The sequence below is a fragment of the Trichoderma aggressivum genome (assembly GCF_033847375.1).
Source record: "Trichoderma aggressivum f. europaeum strain CBS 100526 chromosome Unknown scaffold_002, whole genome shotgun sequence".
In the NCBI taxonomy this organism is placed as follows: domain Eukaryota; kingdom Fungi; phylum Ascomycota; class Sordariomycetes; order Hypocreales; family Hypocreaceae; genus Trichoderma; species Trichoderma aggressivum.
This window is the reverse complement of record NW_026946368.1, coordinates 143,935-165,262: the sequence shown is the minus strand read 5'-3', so window position 1 is coordinate 165,262 and position 21,328 is coordinate 143,935. Positions and strand designations below refer to the sequence as shown.

General features: G+C 52.4%; 9 protein-coding genes across 9 annotated transcripts; 3 read left to right on the top strand and 6 right to left on the bottom strand.

Annotated features, from left to right (window-relative positions):
* Positions 1-482: 482 nt before the first annotated feature.
* Triagg1_872 (uncharacterized protein) lies at positions 483-3,393 on the bottom strand (the record flags this gene model as incomplete). The annotated part of the gene is made up of 5 exons (XM_062902184.1): positions 483-803; positions 896-1,787; positions 1,888-3,092; positions 3,181-3,330; positions 3,373-3,393. The coding sequence occupies 5 exons, from the start codon at positions 3,391-3,393 to the stop codon at positions 483-485; spliced, it is 2,589 nt and encodes an 862-aa protein (XP_062760096.1).
* Positions 3,394-4,020: 627 nt separating this feature from the next.
* Triagg1_871 (uncharacterized protein) lies at positions 4,021-6,036 on the bottom strand (the record flags this gene model as incomplete). The annotated part of the gene is made up of 2 exons (XM_062902173.1): positions 4,021-5,498; positions 5,598-6,036. 2 exons carry the CDS (start codon positions 6,034-6,036, stop codon positions 4,021-4,023), a joined length of 1,917 nt encoding a protein of 638 aa, XP_062760095.1.
* A 743-nt stretch (positions 6,037-6,779) lies between these two features.
* Triagg1_870 (uncharacterized protein) lies at positions 6,780-8,228 on the bottom strand (the record flags this gene model as incomplete). Its single annotated transcript, XM_062902162.1, has 1 exon — positions 6,780-8,228. One exon carries the CDS (start codon positions 8,226-8,228, stop codon positions 6,780-6,782), a length of 1,449 nt encoding a protein of 482 aa, XP_062760094.1.
* A 782-nt stretch (positions 8,229-9,010) lies between these two features.
* On the top strand, positions 9,011-9,604 carry Triagg1_869 (uncharacterized protein; the record flags this gene model as incomplete). The annotated part of the gene is made up of 1 exon (XM_062902151.1): positions 9,011-9,604. The coding sequence occupies one exon, from the start codon at positions 9,011-9,013 to the stop codon at positions 9,602-9,604; it is 594 nt and encodes a 197-aa protein (XP_062760093.1).
* Positions 9,605-11,728: 2,124 nt separating this feature from the next.
* Positions 11,729-14,458, top strand: Triagg1_868 (uncharacterized protein; the record flags this gene model as incomplete). Its single annotated transcript, XM_062902140.1, has 3 exons — positions 11,729-12,178; positions 12,266-12,580; positions 12,644-14,458. 3 exons carry the CDS (start codon positions 11,729-11,731, stop codon positions 14,456-14,458), a joined length of 2,580 nt encoding a protein of 859 aa, XP_062760092.1.
* Positions 14,459-15,601: 1,143 nt separating this feature from the next.
* Triagg1_867 (uncharacterized protein) lies at positions 15,602-16,282 on the bottom strand (the record flags this gene model as incomplete). Its single annotated transcript, XM_062902129.1, has 3 exons — positions 15,602-15,954; positions 16,037-16,054; positions 16,138-16,282. 3 exons carry the CDS (start codon positions 16,280-16,282, stop codon positions 15,602-15,604), a joined length of 516 nt encoding a protein of 171 aa, XP_062760091.1.
* Positions 16,283-16,758: 476 nt separating this feature from the next.
* On the top strand, positions 16,759-18,763 carry Triagg1_866 (uncharacterized protein; the record flags this gene model as incomplete). The annotated part of the gene is made up of 3 exons (XM_062902117.1): positions 16,759-17,009; positions 17,081-17,521; positions 17,584-18,763. The coding sequence occupies 3 exons, from the start codon at positions 16,759-16,761 to the stop codon at positions 18,761-18,763; spliced, it is 1,872 nt and encodes a 623-aa protein (XP_062760090.1).
* Positions 18,764-18,955: 192 nt separating this feature from the next.
* On the bottom strand, positions 18,956-19,690 carry Triagg1_865 (uncharacterized protein; the record flags this gene model as incomplete). The annotated part of the gene is made up of 1 exon (XM_062902106.1): positions 18,956-19,690. One exon carries the CDS (start codon positions 19,688-19,690, stop codon positions 18,956-18,958), a length of 735 nt encoding a protein of 244 aa, XP_062760089.1.
* Positions 19,691-19,734: 44 nt separating this feature from the next.
* Positions 19,735-20,331, bottom strand: Triagg1_864 (uncharacterized protein; the record flags this gene model as incomplete). Its single annotated transcript, XM_062902095.1, has 2 exons — positions 19,735-20,228; positions 20,289-20,331. 2 exons carry the CDS (start codon positions 20,329-20,331, stop codon positions 19,735-19,737), a joined length of 537 nt encoding a protein of 178 aa, XP_062760088.1.
* Positions 20,332-21,328: the final 997 nt, after the last annotated feature.

The window sequence follows — 21,328 nt, the reverse complement described above, 5'->3', positions numbered from 1 at the left end:
AGTCCGTCTTGCGTTTGTTTTTTTGAGCATGAACCAGGGGGAAAGATCAATCTCTGATTTGATTTTTCCCTCTTATATCTCTCGCTTCATTCCGACTTTCCATCGCCCGGCATATGGCGGTTCGTATAAAATCAGGGTTTTTAGGGCGCATCGTTTCTACTTTTTCCTCCATTTACGTATGGCCCTTTTTGGTTTTTTTTTTCTAAAGGGACAAACAAGGGGGGCATCCGGATTTCGTTTTTTTTCGTTAGGTAGTTCTCTGGGACCAAACGGAGGGATGGGCGGAACTTGTTACGTCGTGTATCTAAGTCTCTCAAGTTCGTTGTTGAACGGCCGAACTTTGTATGCGATAATGAAAGCAATGATTAAGCAAAATGACTTCATATCTTGTGTCCCTATCTATGGTGAACGTGACTTTTGAAATGACATTGGCTTTGAAACACTCGACACTACAGGTATTGTATTCATTCTATTTACATCAATCAATATACGTAATAAGCCTGCGTCAGAGGCAGCGTCGTCGCCGGCTCGGCGCTGCACACCTGCCCATCTGCCTCGACAATGTAGCTCTCCGGATCGACCTTCATCTTGGGCATGGTGTCGTTGAAGCGCATGTCGCTCTTGGACACGGTGCGGCATCCCTTGACGGCCTCGACGCGCTTGCGCAGGCCGTACGACGCAACGGCGCCGGAGACGATGGACTCGTTGGAGACGAAGAGAATGCTGGTTTGGGGGACGAGAGGGGCGAACATGGGGCGGGCGATGATGGGCTGGACTGTTGGGATGGAGGCATTGGGGTCACCCTGCAAGGATTTGGATTGTTAGTTGTTGGTTCAATAAAGAGTGTGTTTTCAAAGGTGAATTAGGGGGAAGAGATGTGTGTGTGTAGACTGACCATCTGAGCCAAGGCAATGAGGCCGCTCTTGATAACGAGTGACGGCTTGGTTCCAAACCAGGCTGGATCCCAGACCACCAAGTCCGCCAGCTTGCCCACCTCGACACTGCCAATGACATGGCTGAAGCCCTGGGCCAAGGCAGGGTTGATGGTGTACTTGCTCACGTAGCGCTTCACCCTAAAGTTGTCCGCACCGGTTCCGGCGTCCTCCGGCAGAGGCCCCCTTTGCGACTTGTTCTTGTCGGCCGTGTTCCACGTCCGGAGAATGACCTCGCCGCACCTCCCCATGGCCTGCGAGTCGGAGCTCATCATGCTGATGGCGCCGAGGTCGTGAAGCACGTCCTCGGCGGCGATGGTCTTGTCGCGAATCCGGCTCTCGGCGAAGGCAACATCTTCGGGGATGTCTCTGGACAGGTGGTGGCAGACCATGAGCATGTCCAAGTGTTCGTCGAGAGTGTTTTTGGTGTATGGCCGAGTGGGGTTGGTTGACGAGGGGAGCACATAGGGGTGCTCGACCACGGAGATGATGTCTGGGGCATGGCCGCCGCCTGCACCTTCGGTGTGATATGTGTGAATGGTGCGGCCCTTGATGGCATCGATAGTGGATTCGACGAAACCAGATTCGTTGAGCGTGTCGGTGTGAATGAGACACTGGACGTCCATCTCGTCACAAACCGTCAGACACGAGTCGATGGCGGCTGGGGTGCTGCCCCAATCTTCATGCAATTTGAGGCCGCAAGCTCCGGCGGCGACTTGCTCACGCAGGGCGACGGGAGAGCTGTCATTGCCCTTGCCAGTGATGCCGACATTGACAGGTAGTTGGTCGCAAGCTTGGAGCATTTGGCGCATGTAATTCTTTCCCGGGGTGCAAGTTGTTGCGTTGGTGCCGGCACTGCAGGACTTATATCAGCCAAGATCCAGACCACATATCAAATAGGAGAAATTCGATCGCATGTATGAGTGAGAGGGCTTGTCGGAGCGATAGAGAAAACGTCATTAAGACTTGCCTAGGTCCCACGCCTCCTCCTAGCAACGTGGTGATTCCAGATGCAAGAGATTCGTCCGCCTGCTGTGGGCATATAAAGTGAATATGAGTGTCGAGGCCGCCAGCCGTGATAATCTTTCCCTCGCCAGCGATGACGTCGGTACAGCTGCCCACGACCATCCCCGGCGATACGCCGTCCATGACATCGGGGTTGCCTGCTTTGCCGATTCCTACAATGTACCCGTTCTTTACACCAATGTCGGCTTTGTAAATGCCCGTGCAGTCAACCACGAGAGCATTGGTCACCACCATGTCCAGAGAATCGGCGTCGAGTCGCCCGGTTGCTTGTCCCATGCCCTCGCGAAGCGTCTTGCCACCACCAAACTTACACTCGTCCCCGTAGACGGTAAAGTCCTTTTCGACCTTGACCCATAGACTCGTATTTCCTAGGCGGACCAAGTCGCCTGTCGTTGGGCCAAACATTGTAGCATAGGCGGCACGATCCATCTGGAACGCATCAATGTGAACAGCGTCGGTGAGGGGTTCTGGTGTGTGTGCGAAGCCAGCCTGCTGTAACTTGGCAACGATGTCGTTGATTCTCCAGAGCTCCAGGCCTCCGGTTGCCATGTGGTTACCGCCACGGATGACCTTGTTCCCCCCGATCTCCACAAGGGTCACCGTCTTGGTGTCCCCGGGCTCGAAGCGAACTGAGGTGCCTGCCGGAATGTCAAGCCGGTAGCCATATGCCCTTTCGCGATCAAAATCCAGCTGCGGGTTGGTCTCGATAAAGTGGTAATGCGAGCCGACTTGAATGGGCCGGTCTCCCTTGCTCGTCACCCTGAGCCTGATTCGCTTGCGGTCCTGATTCAACGACACCTTGCCCTTGACGGCCACGACAACGCCAGGCTGTGCGGTAGCTTCATACTCCTCAGCAGCGGCGAGAGGGAAAAACTGGTCAACATCCGGGACGGGCAGAAAGCTGCCGTACAGGGCGCGTTCCAGGTCGCCGTCGTCTGTACGGATGGGGTTGTGGACAGTGACCAGATACGTGCCCATGGGGAATGTGCCTTCAACCTGGATCTCGGTCAAGGTGGCGCAAACGGAGGGCTGGACATGACGGCGGCCAAGCATGGTAGACCCGAGGTCCATGAGATCGGCGACGCTGTGGTTGCCATCGCGGATGAGTTCTTGCAGGTTGTTTGCGATGAGAGCCTGCAAAGCAGTTGGATATAGTTAGTGTGACTTGTGTGACTTGGGTTATGCTGGATGACAACACCAGCGAAATCAATAAAGTCCGTACCGTTGCCTCGCTGTGGTTCAGCTTGACACCCCTGGCAAGGCGCCTCTGCGCCAGGAAGCCCACCTGTGAGATGACGAGCTTGTCGAGCTGCAACAAGTTCAATTGCTGGTGGTTAGCCACAGACAGATCGATCCACCAGAGCTCCAGCTGCTAGGTAGCCAAGGGCTTGGCCGGGAATAGCGTCAGACGCACCTCTTTCGGTACCAAGTGCATCGTGTCTCACTCAAACACAGAAACCTCTGTCTATCAATCAATCGAGCGGCAAGGCTTAGCTGTAAGGGAGAATGAAAAGCCACAAAGATCTGAGCCGTAGAAGAACAAGGTAATCATCGTTGCAGCCTTTCCCCGCAGGTCAACCATTGGATGCGTGTCTTTGCCTATTCTTCGTCCAGAGATAAGGATCGCTGATACGGGGGAGGCGCCTGTACTGAGTAGATGTTACCTCATCACCTTTATCTATCGAGATTGCCGCCAGTGATATGGAGCCGCGTCCGGGTCAAGCCTTAAGCCGCTGTGGCTCAGCGCGCTTGTGTCCGCTGCATGTGCTGAATCAAGCATTTGGACCCTGAACTTGAAATGAACATCATCTACAATTACTTGAGCAATGGATCGACAGACCTACTATTATGATGTTCATCTTAACAAACTCGTCATCTTACTCGTGCATTTGCTGCTGGAAATAAATCAATTCGTATAGATGTATAAGTTTCTCTCGAGGCGCTTCATACCTAAAGCCGGTTCATAACCAAACGCCAGTCCACCCTTGCAAAACGAACAATACAACCCTTCCGAAATGACCTGCCAAATACCAGAAACACCATCCCCCACGATCAATTTGGTTTATTCCTCTTCAATCTCGTCATCCCACTGGTCCTTCTCCTTCTTTATCAACTCCGCCATCTCGTCCGGCTTGAAAATAGAGCTATCTGGATCTTCAGCTCGGGGGACCTTGTTGAGATTCTCGTCTTCAAAGACAGATCCTATCGTGTCGATCCACCTCCTCCGCCGCTCCATCAGCGTCTTGGTCAGGTCACCTATTCCCGGCCGCGCCATGCCCGCCGCCGCTCCGACAAAGTGGCTGCCTCCGCCCGCACCTCCGGGTCGCTTGGACTTCTTGCTCTTGCCCATTGTCCGCGTCCGCTTGAGATAGGCTGCGTTGACTTGCGAGTCCAGATCTTCGAGAATAGTCTGGTACTCTTGGTGGGCCATGCGCTCGCGTACCAAGTCCATCAGTCGTGCCTTGCGCGCGCCGTTGACGAGCATTTGCTCTTTTAGTCTGGCTTGCAGCAGCCGTAGTCTACCCGCGACCTCGTCGTCGAAATGGCCATCATATTCGCTCTCAATGCCATCTTGCGGAAGAAACCCAATATGCCGAAGCTCCTGTTTAAGCCGCTCCTCAACCTGGGCGTACTCAAGCTTTGGATGTGTCGCCTTCTTCCACGACTCCGTTGATGACTCCACCATGAAGGTAGCAGGCGGCACTGGACTTGATTTGTCGTCAACGCCATTCGGCTCGTCGCCGTTTATGTCCCCGTTCATGCTGATGTCGCCATTTGTAACCCCGTTAGTAGTTGGCTTGTCATCGGAGGACTGTGTTCGCGACTCAGGTCGCAGTGCTTGTAGTAATCTTGTGGCGAGGGGCCCGATAGATAGCGCATCCGTTTCAGCTACGCCGTCATTCATATTATCAATGCTGCCGCGAGGCTGGTTTGGCGGCAACTTGTCGCGATTCTGCTGCGGTGTGTCAATGGACATGGCACCATCCTCTTCAGCCCAGATCTCAGTATAATGCCTCTTGCCGCGCTTAGGCATGACAAAGGGTGTCACACGATCGCTGCGCTCTCGCAAAAACGCCAAGTCCTCTTCTGAGAATGGCCGGAAGTAGGGGTCAATGTACGTGGAAAAGGTCGAAAAGTTGATTTGACTGCTCGGCTTCGTATTACTAAAGTCCTTGTCCGGGGGGTCGCCGGCGATCATATCAGCCAGATCACTCCTTGGATACACCGCAACAGAGTAAATCTTCTTTCTCTCTTCATCCGGCATGCCATCGTAGGTGGGTAAAATCTCGTAGACGGTGGGGTCCGGGTAGGTGGATGGATCTTCGCCAAACGTTTGTGCTTGGGGCAGCTCGCGTCTAGGGGGTGCGCCCTCGTCTTCCGAGCTCTCTTCCTCCTCTTCGATTTCTTCCTTTTTGGGTTTCTCGTCGGTCTCCATGGCGTTTGGTGATGCTCCGCCGGCGATGGGAGAGAGCGACGAGCTGGCGTCGTCGTTGTCGCGCACGTGTTTCCGCTTCGAATCCCTCAGCGGAGAAGACTGCTCTATTGTGACTGGTTAGCAAAAGATCTCTCAACGCTCTCAACATCCAATAGCCTAGCTTCGTTGGATGCGACAACGAAGTGGCATGAGCTTGGACATACCATGGCTACCATCGCCCGGCGCAAGGTTATCGGAGCCCTTCTTGCGCTTGTGCTTGGACTTTTTCGTCTCGGTTTCTCCTCCATCCACACGCATGTCGTCGGGGCGCTTTTTCCGTTCGTCGGCCAGGTATCTCATTCCGCGGTCGTAAAACGTGGAGCGCTTCTCCATGATATTGATGAGCGTCTTAAGCTTATCAAGCATGGCGTCGATGCTCCGCGAGTCGGGGACGGCAGCGCTAGAGGCGCCCTGATCCACCAGGTTGTCAAAGGCGAGATTCGAAAACAATATGACTCTAGTATTGAGGTAGTCCGGATCGTAAAACTCCTGTGGTGGGAGTGCAGACGCCGGGGCCGGCACCGGCGTCGAATTCCGGCTCTGTTTCTGCATGGCGGCCGAGTTCTTCTTGCCTGTGCCTTTTTGTCCAGATCCGGGAGGCATGATGGAGGATGTGAGTCGCAGACGCTACCTAGCAGCTCACAGATGGAGTCGCAGATGAACAAAATGCCTGCGATGACTGTTTGATGGAAGCCCGGCGCTGTAGTTGCCGGCAGTAGACCATGGGTCCATTGTCGCGTCTACGCCTCATGTAAGCGCATGAAGCAGCGTATCGAATGGGGGGCTGTCGCGGTCGAGGGATTGATGACGTCGGAAGAGGTATTTTTCCGAGCGCAGACTTGCATAATCACCATGAGCTCAACCGAAAAGGGTTAGCGTAAAGGTGGTGTGGCATTTTGCTACCAAAGCAACAATATGCTCTTATTGAAACTTATACTTGTGTGGTGACACAATACACGTATATTTGGAAAAAGAGAGGGGAAAGTGAAAAGGGCCATAGAACTCAATTGAATCTGAAACTACCTATTGGAAATTTGCTGTTCCAACTTTAGCGTTATAGGCTGTGAATCACATAGCCTTGCATTCGGACGCAAGCTCTCAGTGTTTTCCCTGGCAGCCTCTCTGGGCAGCAACAGAAGAGCCTACCCTATTACGACCACATCAACTTGAATAGTACATTTTCTACTCACCTACTAGGTGGATTAGTACCTCAGTAGGTACCTAGGTAGTAGCTGAGGCATATGCTCCATAATGGATTGGTGTACCATGTCCAATCAGTTTTGAATTCCTTCCGTCAGATTTCGCTACCGCGACTCCGCGCAGGTGCAATTGAGCAATAACTATTCTTATAGTATTCTGAGCCGAAATGGGGAGCGTTGCTTTTCAAGGGAATATGTTTCGCCTTCCCAGAACTCTACCAGGCTGTCCAACGATGGACGATCGTTTGGATCGACCTTCATGCAATTTTCCACGATTTCGACCCAATGGGATGGAGGATCGTTTTCCCCTGCCCAGGTGACCTGAACATCATCGGGGTGCTCAACCTCGTCAAAGTCGGTGGCTGTCTGGCTCAGAAGCATCCACATGGTCCTCCCTAACGCAAACACCTCGGCCAACTCAACAGCTTTAGGGCAACTCGCTTGCCACTCTGGGAAGACATTCCAAACATTGAAGCTCTCCCGTCCACTGCCTTCCGGCATATTCCGACGCTCTGGGCCCGTATATTTGGTGTAGACCAGCTTCGTCGATCCGTTCTCCTTCGTATCTTGTTCTTCCACGTCCCAGGTTCCGTCGGCCTCGGGGGCGAGTGTGGTTGCTGGTGCACCGTGTTGCTCCCAGTCAATGAGGATCAGGTTCTCTTGGTCGTCAATAATAAAATTTCCGGGCTTTATATCCATGTGGAACGTATGCGTGACCCGGTGGGTGTGCCTTATTGCCAGGCACATTTGATGACACCATTTAGCTTTTTGCTGCAAGGGGATTTGCGATTTTCTTGCATTGACTGCGTAAATTGCGTTACCGAGGTCGCCTCTAGCGAAATAGGTTGATAGATGACCAACAAGCACAGCGTTCTGGTTGGAGTCGCGCACCGATACTAGGTACCGCGGTGGCGATTGGATGTTTGGATGGCGTGGCATGTTGGCGATTAATTTGCTAGAACGTCTCCAAACATCGACCGTGGTGCGGGCAAATTCGTCGTCGTCATCGTGAAGCTGCAGGTATGTTTGAAAATCAACTCCTTTGAAGACAAGCGTTGATGGCTTCCCTGAATCTTGAACCTGCACCCGCTTAGAGCAGCCTCTACCGCCCAATACCTCGAGTAGGGTAACCTCGGAGATGTCAAGCGTACGAGGAGAGTGGCCCTCAGAAACCAGGTCGCTTGACTGGATATCGCGGAGGAGGGCGAGATACTGATCAAAGAGTGGTTCCTGGTAAACCCTCCAGACAATCTCCTGGATCTCTCCAGGAAGGATATCAACCACAACTCCAGGGTCGGTAATCGCAAGATCCATGATGCAATGAGGCCAAACCGTGGCTATGGCAGACCATAAGGCGCTTCGCATTGAGCTGCGATCCTGGAAAGTGAATGCCCCATCTGGCACCTCGAGGTCGTGATAGCAGCAGACAATCCGGCTTGGCAATGACTGGGGCGAGCTGTCATGGCTCCGCTGGAAACGGAAAATGATTGCCTTTCCTTGTCCAAGCACTTGGGCATAGACAATGGTTTCGTCTTCATCGCCCCAGATGCTGTCGGGGGCAACGCCAAGCGCTTCGAGGGCTTGTACTTCTCTCATGATGATTCCGATGTTGAAAATTGATGAACGGTTGGTTTTGACGGATGAGAGTCAATATAGATTGGTCGAGCAAACGGCGAAGGAAAACCTGGTGGGGTAGGTTGCTGGCCGAAGGAGGTGTGGCCAGTCTGGGCACAAGGGAGATTGTACGGAAACCAGCAGCTCCATAAGGCAGTCGTTGTTGGTGAGACGGGGGCATCCATTCATGTCGCAGTGCACGAAGAGGCGCATACATACAGGTACCTTAGACACCACAGAGTGCTGGGGCACAGGCCAGGTAATTCTTAGTACTAGAGTATGGGCTCCTTCCAGGCAAAAGTCTCATCAACCTATAAGGTACCTACAGGTACTAAGGTAGGTAGGCACGTACGGAGTAAGGTAGCTGCGGACAGTATGTGATTATCGCCAACCTGCAATCAGCGTCAATACCTGTAGTATACTAGCTGGTCTACAGATGCGCATACACTGATACACAACAGTTCAAAAAATGCCACACAGGACTAGCCATATCATTTTAGGCGAGCCACATAATTCACCAAACAATGAAAGATAAACACGTCTTTCGTGGACGGCACCCCTTATCAACGACACGAATCACAGGCTTGTGCAACCCCAAGGCAATAAAGCTCCCTCGTATTTTTGGGCAGGTCAGGACGACAATTCTCGTGGAACCTGGTTGAACCGCAAGTATATGAACCGCTTCTCCGGAGAGCCCAGACCGTATCAACAAGCACTTCCTCGGTAACTCCCCATCCACACATCTCGTTCTCAATTGCATTGAAATGGCGACTTTGACCGCATTACCTTACTCTTATAAGCACTATGACAGCCTCCCAGATATCATGGATGCTGCCAATGCACTTGCATCTACAGGAATCATCCATACGCTTGCTTCTTCCATTGGCGAAATCTTCATCAAATATGGGGTTGAGAACACGTTCGGGCTGACTCTCTTACATCGACACTTCGATATGGAGGCACATGAGATATTGGTCGGATTTGGCAACGTCTCCGTACCATGGGATGTTACAAGCAATAAGGCGGAGATGCATCGCATCACGCCAATATCTTGGCGTTATACTGCTGATGGCATTGTGCCGTATGAATTCAGTGGTGATGAGACCATGTCGCTGCCCAGCGATAAGAGCTATGATGCTTTTGTGGAGGAACTGGGCAATTCCCTTCGAAACCTGCAAGTCGACCAGCTTTTCGGCCTCTGCCATGTAGGAAACTCCAATATCCAAAGTGCTGGAACAATGGAGTTCACCTCTGGTCGGGCTAATGTCACTGTACCCAATTTGATGTGGAATCTTCAAACGGACAGCGCAGCAGTTGAAGCGGCTTGGCAGTTCGGAAAACAAGGTGAAGCTACTTAGTATATATACCTCTCCAGCGTACAAAATACTTACTTCAAATAGACACGGCCGAACATCTGGAGCCAGTTGTGTTCAAGAAATGCAAAAACAAATGCGAATTCAAGTCAAATACTGGAACACATGGTCGGAGACACTTGACAACGAAGTGGTAAGAGGAACGGCTTTAACCAGGAGCCGAGTTGGATGAAGTATGGTTGAGAGAATCTGAAGCTCCAGAAGCTGATGAAGACTCAGCCATGGTCCTTGCTGAGGTCGTCGTTGACGAAGCATGTTTGATGGGAAAGAAAATTTGACTTGGTGTATGAGGTGATGGTGACTTGGCGATATCAATCTTAGGATATGATGTATCCTTCTGTACCTAGGTGCCTAGGTAGGTACATTCAGTACCTAGTAGTACCTGAGCAATACCAGTTACATTTTGCACCAGCCACACGAGCCACATCACTGCCCCACCGATCCTTGTCAATTAAAACCATCCAACATTGAAAATAGAGACGCCCATTTCACCTTTGCATTTGACAACGATACAGCCTGGAATGGTGTCGTGTGAAAGGCACTTCTCCCACAACCAGCTCGCCCAGCTCAGCTCAGCTCAAGACCCCTACGGAACTGGCCCTCCGCTGCATGTGCTGTGGATGCCATGCTTGATTGGCGCTCCCCAGACAATGCTGGCTCCACCGGGCTCGTACTTGTACTAACTTAGCGACTTGTTCCAACCACAAATAGCCTGATAGACGCCCTCACAAAGTGTCAACTTCAACATGGCCTTGGGGTACACGGGGGGCCTCTAGCATGGAAAACAGAGACCCTGTGGCTTGCATTCTGCCGGTGTCACCATGTTTGCACTGTGGTGTCTTGTACAGTAGCGCGCTGACCGCAATCCCGAGACATTTCCAGCCGATCCGCTGAGGCTGCCAAGCGCGAATGGGTGAGTGAATGCATGCTCCAAGCGGTGCAACGATACATGCGTTTCACATGCAAGCACTGCTCGATACGAGTTGCTACACGTACCAAGAATGACATCAACAGGGTCAAAATGCCTGGAGTTCCCCACGCCGGAGCTCAATGGCATGGCACGATACAATTGAACCCATAGGGATCCCCCACTCGCGGTGCCCCGCCAACACGGAGCTATTCGCGATGAGCCCACCTGCATTCAATTCCCCTCCCCAGGTTCAGTTGCTAGTGGAGTGCTATCCTCTGCTTGCTCTCTTGCTCACCTGCTCAATGATACAATGCAGTACCAGGGTGGACAGTGTCCAAGCAGACACAGAGACAGACACAGAGCCCCTCCAGATCCCTGAGCTACTCCGTCCCGCATGGAGCTACGACCTAAAGCCGTTACCACGGAACTGCTATGGAGCTCGCCCGTCTCCCAGATGGCAATCTCTCAACAATTTTGCACGTGTGTTGCCCAACAATATGCCCCCCTGGCACCGTTCGTTGCCCAAGCATGTGGTTCAGCCATTGGCTACCACCGAGCTCCAGAAGCTCTTTCGCGCGCTGTCCATGGATCTGAAGCAGTCACAAGCCATTGCAAAAAGACGATGATCCCTGCGCTCCATCTCGCTGACAGCAAGTCTTTGACATGTGATTCTGGGTTGTGAGGGACAGGCGTACTGTGTTCAACTCGCTAATCGAATCCATCCAACGCCCAGCACGGCCGGCAATACGCGCCTCTGGACTGTAGACTCCTGTATGGACGGACGGGCAAACTGAACGCCCAAAGATAATGCTGCCCGCCTTCAATGTGGGCTGCCAGGCCTGCTGCAACCCCAAAAGGGGGCTCGCTTGCGTCTAAATGGCCGTGGAGGTGCCAGAGTTGGAGATGATGCACGCACTTGTACACGAGTACCTTGCTGTGCCTTATTACTGATACCTCTACATGTCCATGTGCATGTCTGGGCTTGGACTGGACAGAGCCAAGTCTCCCGGTTTCCCTATTTATCCTCTTGTCTCCTCCTCTCCCCTCGACCTGTTCTCTCTCAGTTCCATCTTCCTACCGTTTTCAACCTCTGCCCGAAGCTGAGTTCAACACATCCTTAGCTTGTGATCAATCTTTTCCCTCTATTCTCTCAATTGGTAAAATGAGAGAATACCATGGCTTTTCCTGTAAGCTCTCCGATGCTCTCCAATTCCTCTTCCTTGCCATTGAGGGGTTCATGTGCTGACCAGACGCTCTCTTCTCCCCAGGGTGGTAACATAAACTTTATGCCTTTCGGCACCGAGATAAATCCTCTATATGCTGGAATAGCAGCCACTCTTCTAGGTGGCATTGCCATTTCAGGTTTGGTTGCCTCGCGAGGCACCGGACAGGACAATAATAATCCTGGAGTTCTCAGGTCCTTTTTCCTGTTCTTTTACTCTTGCTTCATCAAACCCCATCAGGGCGATTCCAAGGCTTCCCAGCAGGACGCTCTAGAAAGCTTCTACAAGAAGCAGGCCGGGGCTTATGATGCCACACGCAAGCTTCTTCTTCGCGGACGCGAAGACATGCTTGCTCTTGTTGCTGCCCAGCTTGAGGCGAAAGCCAAGATTGCTGACGACAACAAGACTAAGCGTATCTGGGTCGACGTGAGTGCCTCCATTGTCTCATCTGGGTCTATACTGCTAGACCTGGGCGATAATCAATACAGCCGAAACTGACCAGCAAATAAACAGGTTGGCGGCGGCACTGGCTGGAACATTGAAGCCATGTCCCAATTCGTTGACGTCCCCAACTTCTTCTCCAGCGTTTACCTTGTCGACTTCTCCCCGTCTCTCTGCGAGGTAGCAAAGAAGCGGTTTGAGAGGCTCGGCTGGAAAAACGTCCGCGTCGTCTGCCAAGACGCTCGCAAGTTCCGCCTCGAAGACTACGAGACTGGCATGTCTAAGCAGGTCGCTCCGAGATCTCCTTCGCTCAGCTACCTCACCCAGCAGCGCCAGGATTATGGCGGTGCTGACTTGGTTACCTTTTCATACAGCTTGTCTATGATTGTAAGTTTTGGCCGTCGAAAAGAAGCTCTATTTGACTGAAACTCCAACTGACTCCCGTGGCAGCCCGACTACTACTCTGTCGTCGACTCTGTGAACTCGCTGCTGGCTCCTCATGGCATTCTGGGCGTCGTTGATTTCTACGTCCAGAACCAGACTGACTACTCTTTCCGTAACTATACTGGTGGCCTCGTGGATCGTCACGTCAACATGCTGTCTCGAAACTTTTGGCGTGCCTGGTTCGACATTGACCGTGTTGGCCTTGAGCCTGGCCGCCGCGATTACCTCGAGTACAAGTTTGGTACCGTTCTCAACTTCAACTTCCGCAACCGCACTCTGGGCTTTATCCCTTACTATGTCTGGGTTGGATGCCATAAGAAGCCGTTTTCGCCGTCGAGTCTGCCTCATGAAATTATTGAGCGAATCGATGCGCTGGCTACCGAGTCGCCCTACCTGTACCCTGCCAACCAAGGAGATGCTCTGACCCGTGCGATTGAGAGATCCGCACCAGAGATCCGCTCCAAGGCCTTCATCACTGCGGTCCAGAACTTGTCTGCCAACCTGCCTCTCCCCTCATTCTTCTACCAGAACCACCACTGGCGTATCTACTACGATGACAGGCTCCAAAAGCACACCCAGTTCAATGACGAGTACATCTATGCTTTCACTTGGGAAGATGCACGTGTCGACGAGCGCCTGCTGAAGCTTGGCCCTGATGACAAGGTTCTCGCCATCACTTCTGCCGGAGACAACATCATTTCCTACCTTGCTCAGAGCCCTGCTCGCGTTCATGCCGTTGACCTTAACCCGACTCAAAACCACCTTTTGGAGCTCAAGGCTGCCGCGTACACCGCTCTACCGTATGAAGATTTCTGGAAGATCTTTGGTGAGGGAAAGCACCAGGAGTTTCGCAAGTTGCTCATCTCTAAGCTGTCTCCTCATCTCTCTGGCCGCGCATTCCAATACTGGCTCAAGAACACCCACGTCTTCCACAACAACAAGGGCTATGGCCTCTACGATACTGGTGGCTCTCGCCATGCTATTCGCACCTTCCGCTGGATTGCTCGCATCTTTGGTCTGCAGTCTACTGTCCAGAAGCTCCTCAGTGCTCGGACTCTGAATGAGCAGCGAGATATCTGGCGCAACAAGATCCGACCCGCTCTGCTCTCCAAGCTCATCTGCAATTTGGTGGTTGCGCAAGAGAGCTTCCTCTGGGCTGCTCTCGGAGTCCCCAAGAACCAACTGGCCATGATTGAGAATGACCACGCCAACTCGGACATTGTGAAGCAGGGCAAGGCGAAGAACACTCGCTCCCATGCCATCTGGCACTACATGGTCAACACACTGGACCCCGTTGCTGAAGAGACTCACATTGGTACTGACAACCCTTACTACTACGTCTGCCTGGATGGCAAGTTCTCCAAAAAGTGCCACCTCGAGTATCTCCGCCCTGAGGTTCACGCCAAGCTGTCTCGCCCCGGTGCTCTGGATGGTCTTCGCATTCATACCGATGAGCTTGAAGAGGTCATTGCACGCATCACTCCCGGCACCCTCACCGTTGCAGTCATCATGGACAGCATGGACTGGTTCGATACTGGCTCTCAAGCAGCTGCCGCCCAGATCAGCAAGCTCAACAGGGCTCTCCAGATGGGCGGCCGTGTGCTCCTTCGTACATCTGCTCTGAGCCCCTGGTACATCAAGGTTTTCGAGGCTCACGGCTTCACTGCCAAGTGCCACGGCTCCCGCGTCGACGGCGCCTGCATCGACCGTGTGAACATGTATGCCAGCTGCTGGATTTGCACCAAGACGGAGAACTTGCCTCCTCCTACCCCTGAGTTTGACCGCATTGGTGGAACTGACATTACCAGTCTGACTATTTAGAGTCTGGATGGGATTGCTTAGGATGGACAGTGATTGAAACATGGGGGTATCGTCCAACACTGTACCCGGGGATTCTGATGAAATGGGATAAAAGGAGTGTTGATGCGTGTAGCATGAAGATTGATACAAACAAATAAAACCTACCGTTCGATTGTATGATCTTTTTAATCAAGTGAGTGACATTGTATGTGATGAGTCCTACCTAGTAGTTGAGTGGTGTAATTGTAGGCGGCAAGATGCACCCTTTATTACTTCTGCCATTTCAATAACCATGCAATTTTCTACATTTGAAATAGAAATATGGGACAAAAAAAAGCAAGATTCCGAAATACTAGTTGAGAAGAAGAGAGAAAAAAGAAAAGAAAAACACGAGGTAAATATTTAACAGTGAAAAGTGCCAAAAAGCCCAAAAAAAATGTAACTCTTCTCCGGGGAGAATTGTTCTCCGGGGACGGAATCGAACCGCCGACTTTTCGATGAGATGATACCCATTACAGTCGAACGCCATGAACCAACTAGACCACCCAGAGGATGTAGAAGAGTTGCTGGGAGGCTTCTGTAATTGGTATGTAAGCTTTTTGCATGCGGGGTAAAAATTCATTGGCGGGCGGGCGGCTTTTAGTATGTGGGCACGAGTTGGTGGAGATTTTGAGAGGCTCTGTTTGTGTGTTTTGGATTTGTATGTATGGAGCTGCGAACTGCTCTTAATAAATGCTGAGGATTATGGGATTTGACGTAATTGACTGTTGGATTGGGAAGAGATTTTGAGCATGGCTTAAGTAGTTGTAGAAATAGCTAAAGAGAAGTATCAAGACTACGTTGGGCTTCACTTTCATCGCTAGCAGTATAAATGCTTAAAGCTAGACAGAGTTAAATAAAAGACGGGTGGGCATGAGCTATGATGGCATCATTTACAGCTACAATGCTTGTTCATGAAGCAATTGCACAGACTCCAAAGTGGTATGGTTTTGCTTCTTCTTTAATCGTACTTCTATACAGGCGCTCATGGCCCTTTCATGGCCCAATTGGCGCATAATATCAGTTACACAGCCTGCCTCCAAGCCCAACGAATTCCCTCCCCAGCAAGCAATCACAAGATATCAAGTTTTTCATTCCATCCTTCTCCTCTCCAAGCATCACCCTTTATGCCTTCCAAATCTTCTTAATAGCCTCGGTAACACCAATGTCGTTGGTCTCAAACTCGTACAATCCCACGCCGACGGTGACAGTCGCCAGGTTCAGGCCCCACCAGAAGATCTTTCGCAGGCCGGCGTAGCGGTTCTTGGGGATGTAGTCGATGATGACGGACTGGAAGCCGATGTGAGAGTGCAGCAGGACGGCGGAGCACAGGATGGCGTCGGTGGTGGGGTTGAGGGAGCCGGCGGCGAAGGGAGCAATGGAGAGGGGCACGAGGCCGGCGGCGAGGAGGCGCTCGAAGGTCCAGTGGTAGGAGCCGTGCGAGGCGTTGGGGTTGGGAATGGGGACGGGGTCGTTGACTGTTTGTAGGGCTCGTGGTTAGCTATTTGATAGGTTCGGTTCGGCATGTGAGAGGAGCGCAACACGTTTTGCGCGGCATACCTGTGCCCTCAATTCGCTCTATGGAGGCGTCATGTTAGCAAGATTCCGGGCTCCAAAAGCAATTGCGTTTATTCATCAAGCGTCTGGGGGGAAGTTCTCACGAGGTCCGGGAGGCAGAATGGCAGAGCGCTGGGTCGAGGTGTGGAAAGCCGAAGCCTTGATGGCGTTGTTCCGGAAGGCTGGCTTGGCGCAACGAGCCGCCAGCGCAGTCTGCCGCAGCAGGGAAGGTCGCACAATCGAGGCCATGGTTGACAGAGGTAGTCGGACTTTGTGATTGCAGTGGTGAGGAATTGGCACCCGGGACGCTTCGCGCTGGCAAAGAATCGACAGCTCCAGCAAGAATCGGTTTCGGGATGACGGGCGCAGATGGACGAAACTTGAACGGATGAGGTATTGCCGAGGATCTCGAATTAGGAGCTCCGTGATTGGCTGAGCCGGTTCCGAAGCGTGCCCACCGGGGCGCAACAATGTATTTCCGCGATCGAAGACGCTGGGCCGGTCTGATTGGCTGGGCGTTTTCGATATGGCATGTGAATTTTTGTTGCATGGAAAAGGCAATCCAAGGTGGGATGAAGCTTTTTGGTTGACGATTGATGAATACTTGATCTTTCGCCCGTGCGGTCACACTCAACGCCCAAGAATGTGGGCATGGTGATTGGGGGAATTCTTTGTTTTCGGGTTCAGCTCATTGACGGCCCTTTGCTGCGATTCTACCGCTTGTAATGGCTCCTCAGGCAGCGCTATCAAAGGCCCTGCTCGCATTGCGATGCGCCGGCTCACGACCTGGAATCCGACGATCCGCCTGGGCGCTGGGCCAAGCCCACAGAGCGCGCGGCATAGCGACTTCATACTTGGAAAAGGTTGCCGAGGGCGAGAAGCGGTGGGAGGAGCGGGCGGTCAAGATTGAGAACGGCGAGCAGCCGCATGTGTGGGATATTCTCGACGAGAGAGGCTACATCAAAGATGTCGCGGGGTATGTTGTCAGCTTCGGACTGCAATTGTGTACAGGGAATGAATTGTTCAATGGCTGATTGAATCGCGTAGAACTCCCGACAAGATCAAGGAACTCATGCGAGTCAAACGAATAGGCGCCTACGTCGGTGTTGATCCCACGGCAGACTCGATGCATGTCGGACACTTGCTTCCCATGATGCCCCTCTTCTGGCTGTGGTTCCACGGCCACCCAGCTGTGACTCTTCTCGGAGGCGCAACCGCTCGAATCGGTGACCCGTCAGGCCGCTTACAATCCCGCGAGATCATGTCCAATTCGGATATTTCCAAGAACGTCACCAAGATACACTACCAGCTGTCGAGGCTATGGCACAACGTGTCAGCCCTGAGAGACAAGTACGGCTACGAGAAGGATTGGGCTGCGAAACAGCGCCTGCTCAACAACAGCATGTGGCTGCAGGGCTTGACCATGTATGACTTTACCAAGAGGCTCGCGAGATATACCAGAATCGGGCCAATGTTAACGCGCGACACGTGAGTCACTCCCATTCTCTTTCATGGCATCGGTTTTGTCGATGCTAATTGTTTCATGTCAGTGTCAAGAGGAAAATGACAGAGGGAGATGGCATGTCTCTGGGCGAGTTCATGTACCCTCTCTTCCAGGGCTGGGATTTCTGGCACATGTACAACAAGCTGGGCGTGCAGATGCAGATTGGCGGCTCGGACCAGTACGGAAACATTGTCGCCGGTATCGATGCCCTGAAGATTATTCGGGAATCGGAGGAAATGCCCGAAATGAAGATTCCTTCTACTTGGACACACGAACCTGTCGGTTTCACCGTGCCACTGCTTACAGATTCTTCCGGCGTCAAGTTTGGTAAGAGCACGGGCAACGCAGTCTGGCTGGACGAATTCAAGACATCGCCGTTTGAGCTCTACGGCTACTTTATGCGACGGCCCGACGAAGATGTCGAGAGCCTTCTCAAGCTATTCACCTTTATGCCAATGGCCAAGATCCAAGAAGTAATGGTTGAGCACCAGGCTGATCCGTCAAAGCGCCTTGCCCAACACACGCTGGCGTTCGAGGTTTTGTCTCTCGTACACGGCTCTCAGAGGGCCGTGCAGGAAGCCCGGCAGCACCAGTTCCGCTTCGGCGGGCAACTTCCTTACTTCATCAGGGAACCTGCCCCCGACACGGGCATCTTGACGCCAAACACGGCACCGAGAAGTGACATTGAGCTTCCTCAATCTGTACTGAAACTGTCACCCGCAAAGATCCTGTACGCAGCTGGCCTCGTCAACAGCGCCAGCGAGGGTCAGCGCCTCGTCTCGCAACAGGGCGCCTATGTTGCTGCCAGACCTGGTCAGCAGCGGGGTCTCGTGCCGGGGAACCTCGACTGGACGCCCATGAAGATGTGGTTCCCCGAGGAAACGACCAAGTTTGTCATTGACGACAAGCTGTTGATTCTGCGAAAGGGCAAGCACAACATTCGCATCATTGAGCTCGTCAGCGACGAAGACTGGACGGCGAGTAAGAAGATTTACCCCGGCCAGCCGTATAGTGGCGTGATTCGACAGGTTAAAGAGCAACTCAGAGCAGAGGCCGAGGAGAAGGGTGAAACCTTGAGCGACAGGAAGATTGTTGTGGAGCTCAACAGGAGGAAGAGGGAAGAGTCTGTCAAGGTCGCGAATAACCCCGACATTGAGCTGCCGAAGAGGGTGCCCGCGTACCTTAAACGTGGCAAGGTAAAGAAGGATGACACGTGGAGGCGATAGATAAGATATTATGAACACTACTGTATGCGACTTGATCGCGATGTAACACTACTGGACATATAAAAAAGGCGGACGGAGAAGTAGCATGTATGATATGATGCGATGGAGACATAGAATTCATAAGCCTAGATGGTGTATATAATGATACTTGTTACTCCCACAACTCCCTTGTACGACGAATAAAACCAAATACTATCTGTAAAACACCGTAATGTCACCCCTAGGAACGGGCAACATCTTGAGCCTCTCCATAACTTGATCATTAGTCAAATTCTGCTCCGTCATGATTTGATCCATGTGATGGCACCCGTCTGTATATTTCTGCAAAGGATCACCCCCAGCGAACGGCTTGCTCTGCCCAGTGGCGAGCGAGGCCAAGTACTGCTTGGAAACGACATACTTGTGCACGCGGTAGAGGCAGCCCTTTATGATGCCAAACTGCACAAAGCGGCGTATGTCGATGTACGACATGATTTCGAACCCAGCCTCGCGGTGAATCATGATCCACTCCTTGATGCTCTTTCCCGGGGAGAACGAGGCCATGAAGCGGATGAGGAGGTAGTTGCTGACCCTGGCCCTGCCGTGGGACACGTAGCCGGCGCACTCGTCGACGATGCCGTCGACGTTGCGGATGAAGTCGTGGATGCCGGGCCGGGGCGCGTAGCACGAGCTGAAGAAGAAGATGTCGAGGAGGAGGATGGTGTCGTAGTAGAGCAGGTGGCGGATGGCGATTTTGGCGAGGTCCAGGGAGACGGAGGCCTCGTGGGCGATGCGGCGGACGTCGGAGACGCCGTCGATTTTCGCGACGACTTTTTGGAGGGTGATGTCCCATGTTGGGTCGACGATTTCGGGGAACTTTGTCCTTGCGACGGGGACGTGCCAGCCCTTGACGGCGGGGGGGTTGGCGTGGTGGGGGAAGAGCTTCATGTTGATGGTGTTTGCTTCGTCTGGGAAGTTTTTTTTTTTTTTTTTTAGTAGATGCTTAGATGAATGCATTGTGAGATTGATGAGGTGAACTGACCAACTGGAATCATGCACTCGCCGTAATTGTTCAGATCCTCCTTGACAATCTCGAGCAAACTCTCAATGGGCCTTCGTACGCCGTCGCCGCCCTCGGGGCCCTTTGCCTCGCTGAGGCTCAGATACTCGTTTTGCTTCTCCATCTCGGCAAAGGTCTCGGCCAGACACCTCACGACGCGCTCAAACGGCGTCTGGTCGCAGTCGGTCTCGACCAGCAGGCCAAAGTTGAAGATGAACTCATTGCGCATGTACTTTGTGTGCGGGATGACGACGGGAAAACCCAGGATGGTGTACTTGCCGTCGGGGGAGTTGATGGTGACATAGCGGTTGCAAAAGGCCTGGCGAGGGATGATGTATTCTTGTAAGACGTCGAAGTCGACGAGGGGAGTTTCGGTGCCGGAGGCGGTGATGCAGCCTGGGGGAGCCTGGGCAACGATTTTGGGGCCTGGGGAGAGGGTGCGAGGTTAGCTTTGATGAGGGATGATGGCTTGGGAGTGTGAGAGACCTTCTTGGGGGAAGAATCGAGCGTAGAAGATGCCTTGAATCATGGTGATGTCGGCGCGTTCATGGTGCGATGAGAGAAACGTCTTTTGCCTGTGGTTGACAAATCATGGGATGCGCTGAGGTGGTAATTCATATATTATATTTACAGCGGGATACGCAAGTGCATGTGAATGTTATCCCGCGAGTACGTTTGATGAGATGAGATGAGATGAGATGAGTTGAGTTGAAGAGATGGACGTTTGAATAAGCTTCTACAGTATGTATGTCTCGATCTGATGATTGCCCCGCTAAGCCGCTATTAGAGCTTCAATGATGTGGCTCAAGTGAGTGAGTATCACAAGCGCAGTATTTGTAGCCAGCACATCTAAAGATGAAGAATTGATGCCGGATTAAATTGAATAATCTTCAATTGAGGTGGATATATTTTCTTTCTTCAAGCTAGTAGGCATGTGAACTCGAGGCCTAATGCACATGTATACTGCCTGGTACATGTAGACAGACTGCAGCTTGTGACTGCAACTGTGATTGGGCTGGACTGGACTGCACCAAAAAGGATCAATAGCTGAAAGAAGACGGCACAGGTGCAATAGGTCCATGTTAATTAACACTATCGGATTCTCGGTATCATTGGATCCATGTCGATATCATCTGACAGCCGCCCAGGCAGGTAACCGCTGGACATACGCGTACGACTGAATGAGTTCCATGGATCGAGGCCTGTGGCCGTAGAAGCCAACCGACTGTGGTAGAAGCTCGCGGTGATTACTCAAGTCGACGGCGGACTGATGCGTGTCTTCCAGCCCCCTGAGCTTCGAGTTTCTTATTTACCTCGCGCATGGGCATATGAAAGGTCCATCCAATACTACATTGATATTGATGTCCGTTGGATTTTGTGTTTCTGTGACAACCTACATGAAGCACTGAACGCCTGGTTGCATGCAGCACTGAGTCTGGAACTGAACCCCCAAATCTACAGTACGCGACAACCGCTAGAGGCACTGGCTGGCGATTCAGTTACAGTGGAGGACAGCCTGAACACTT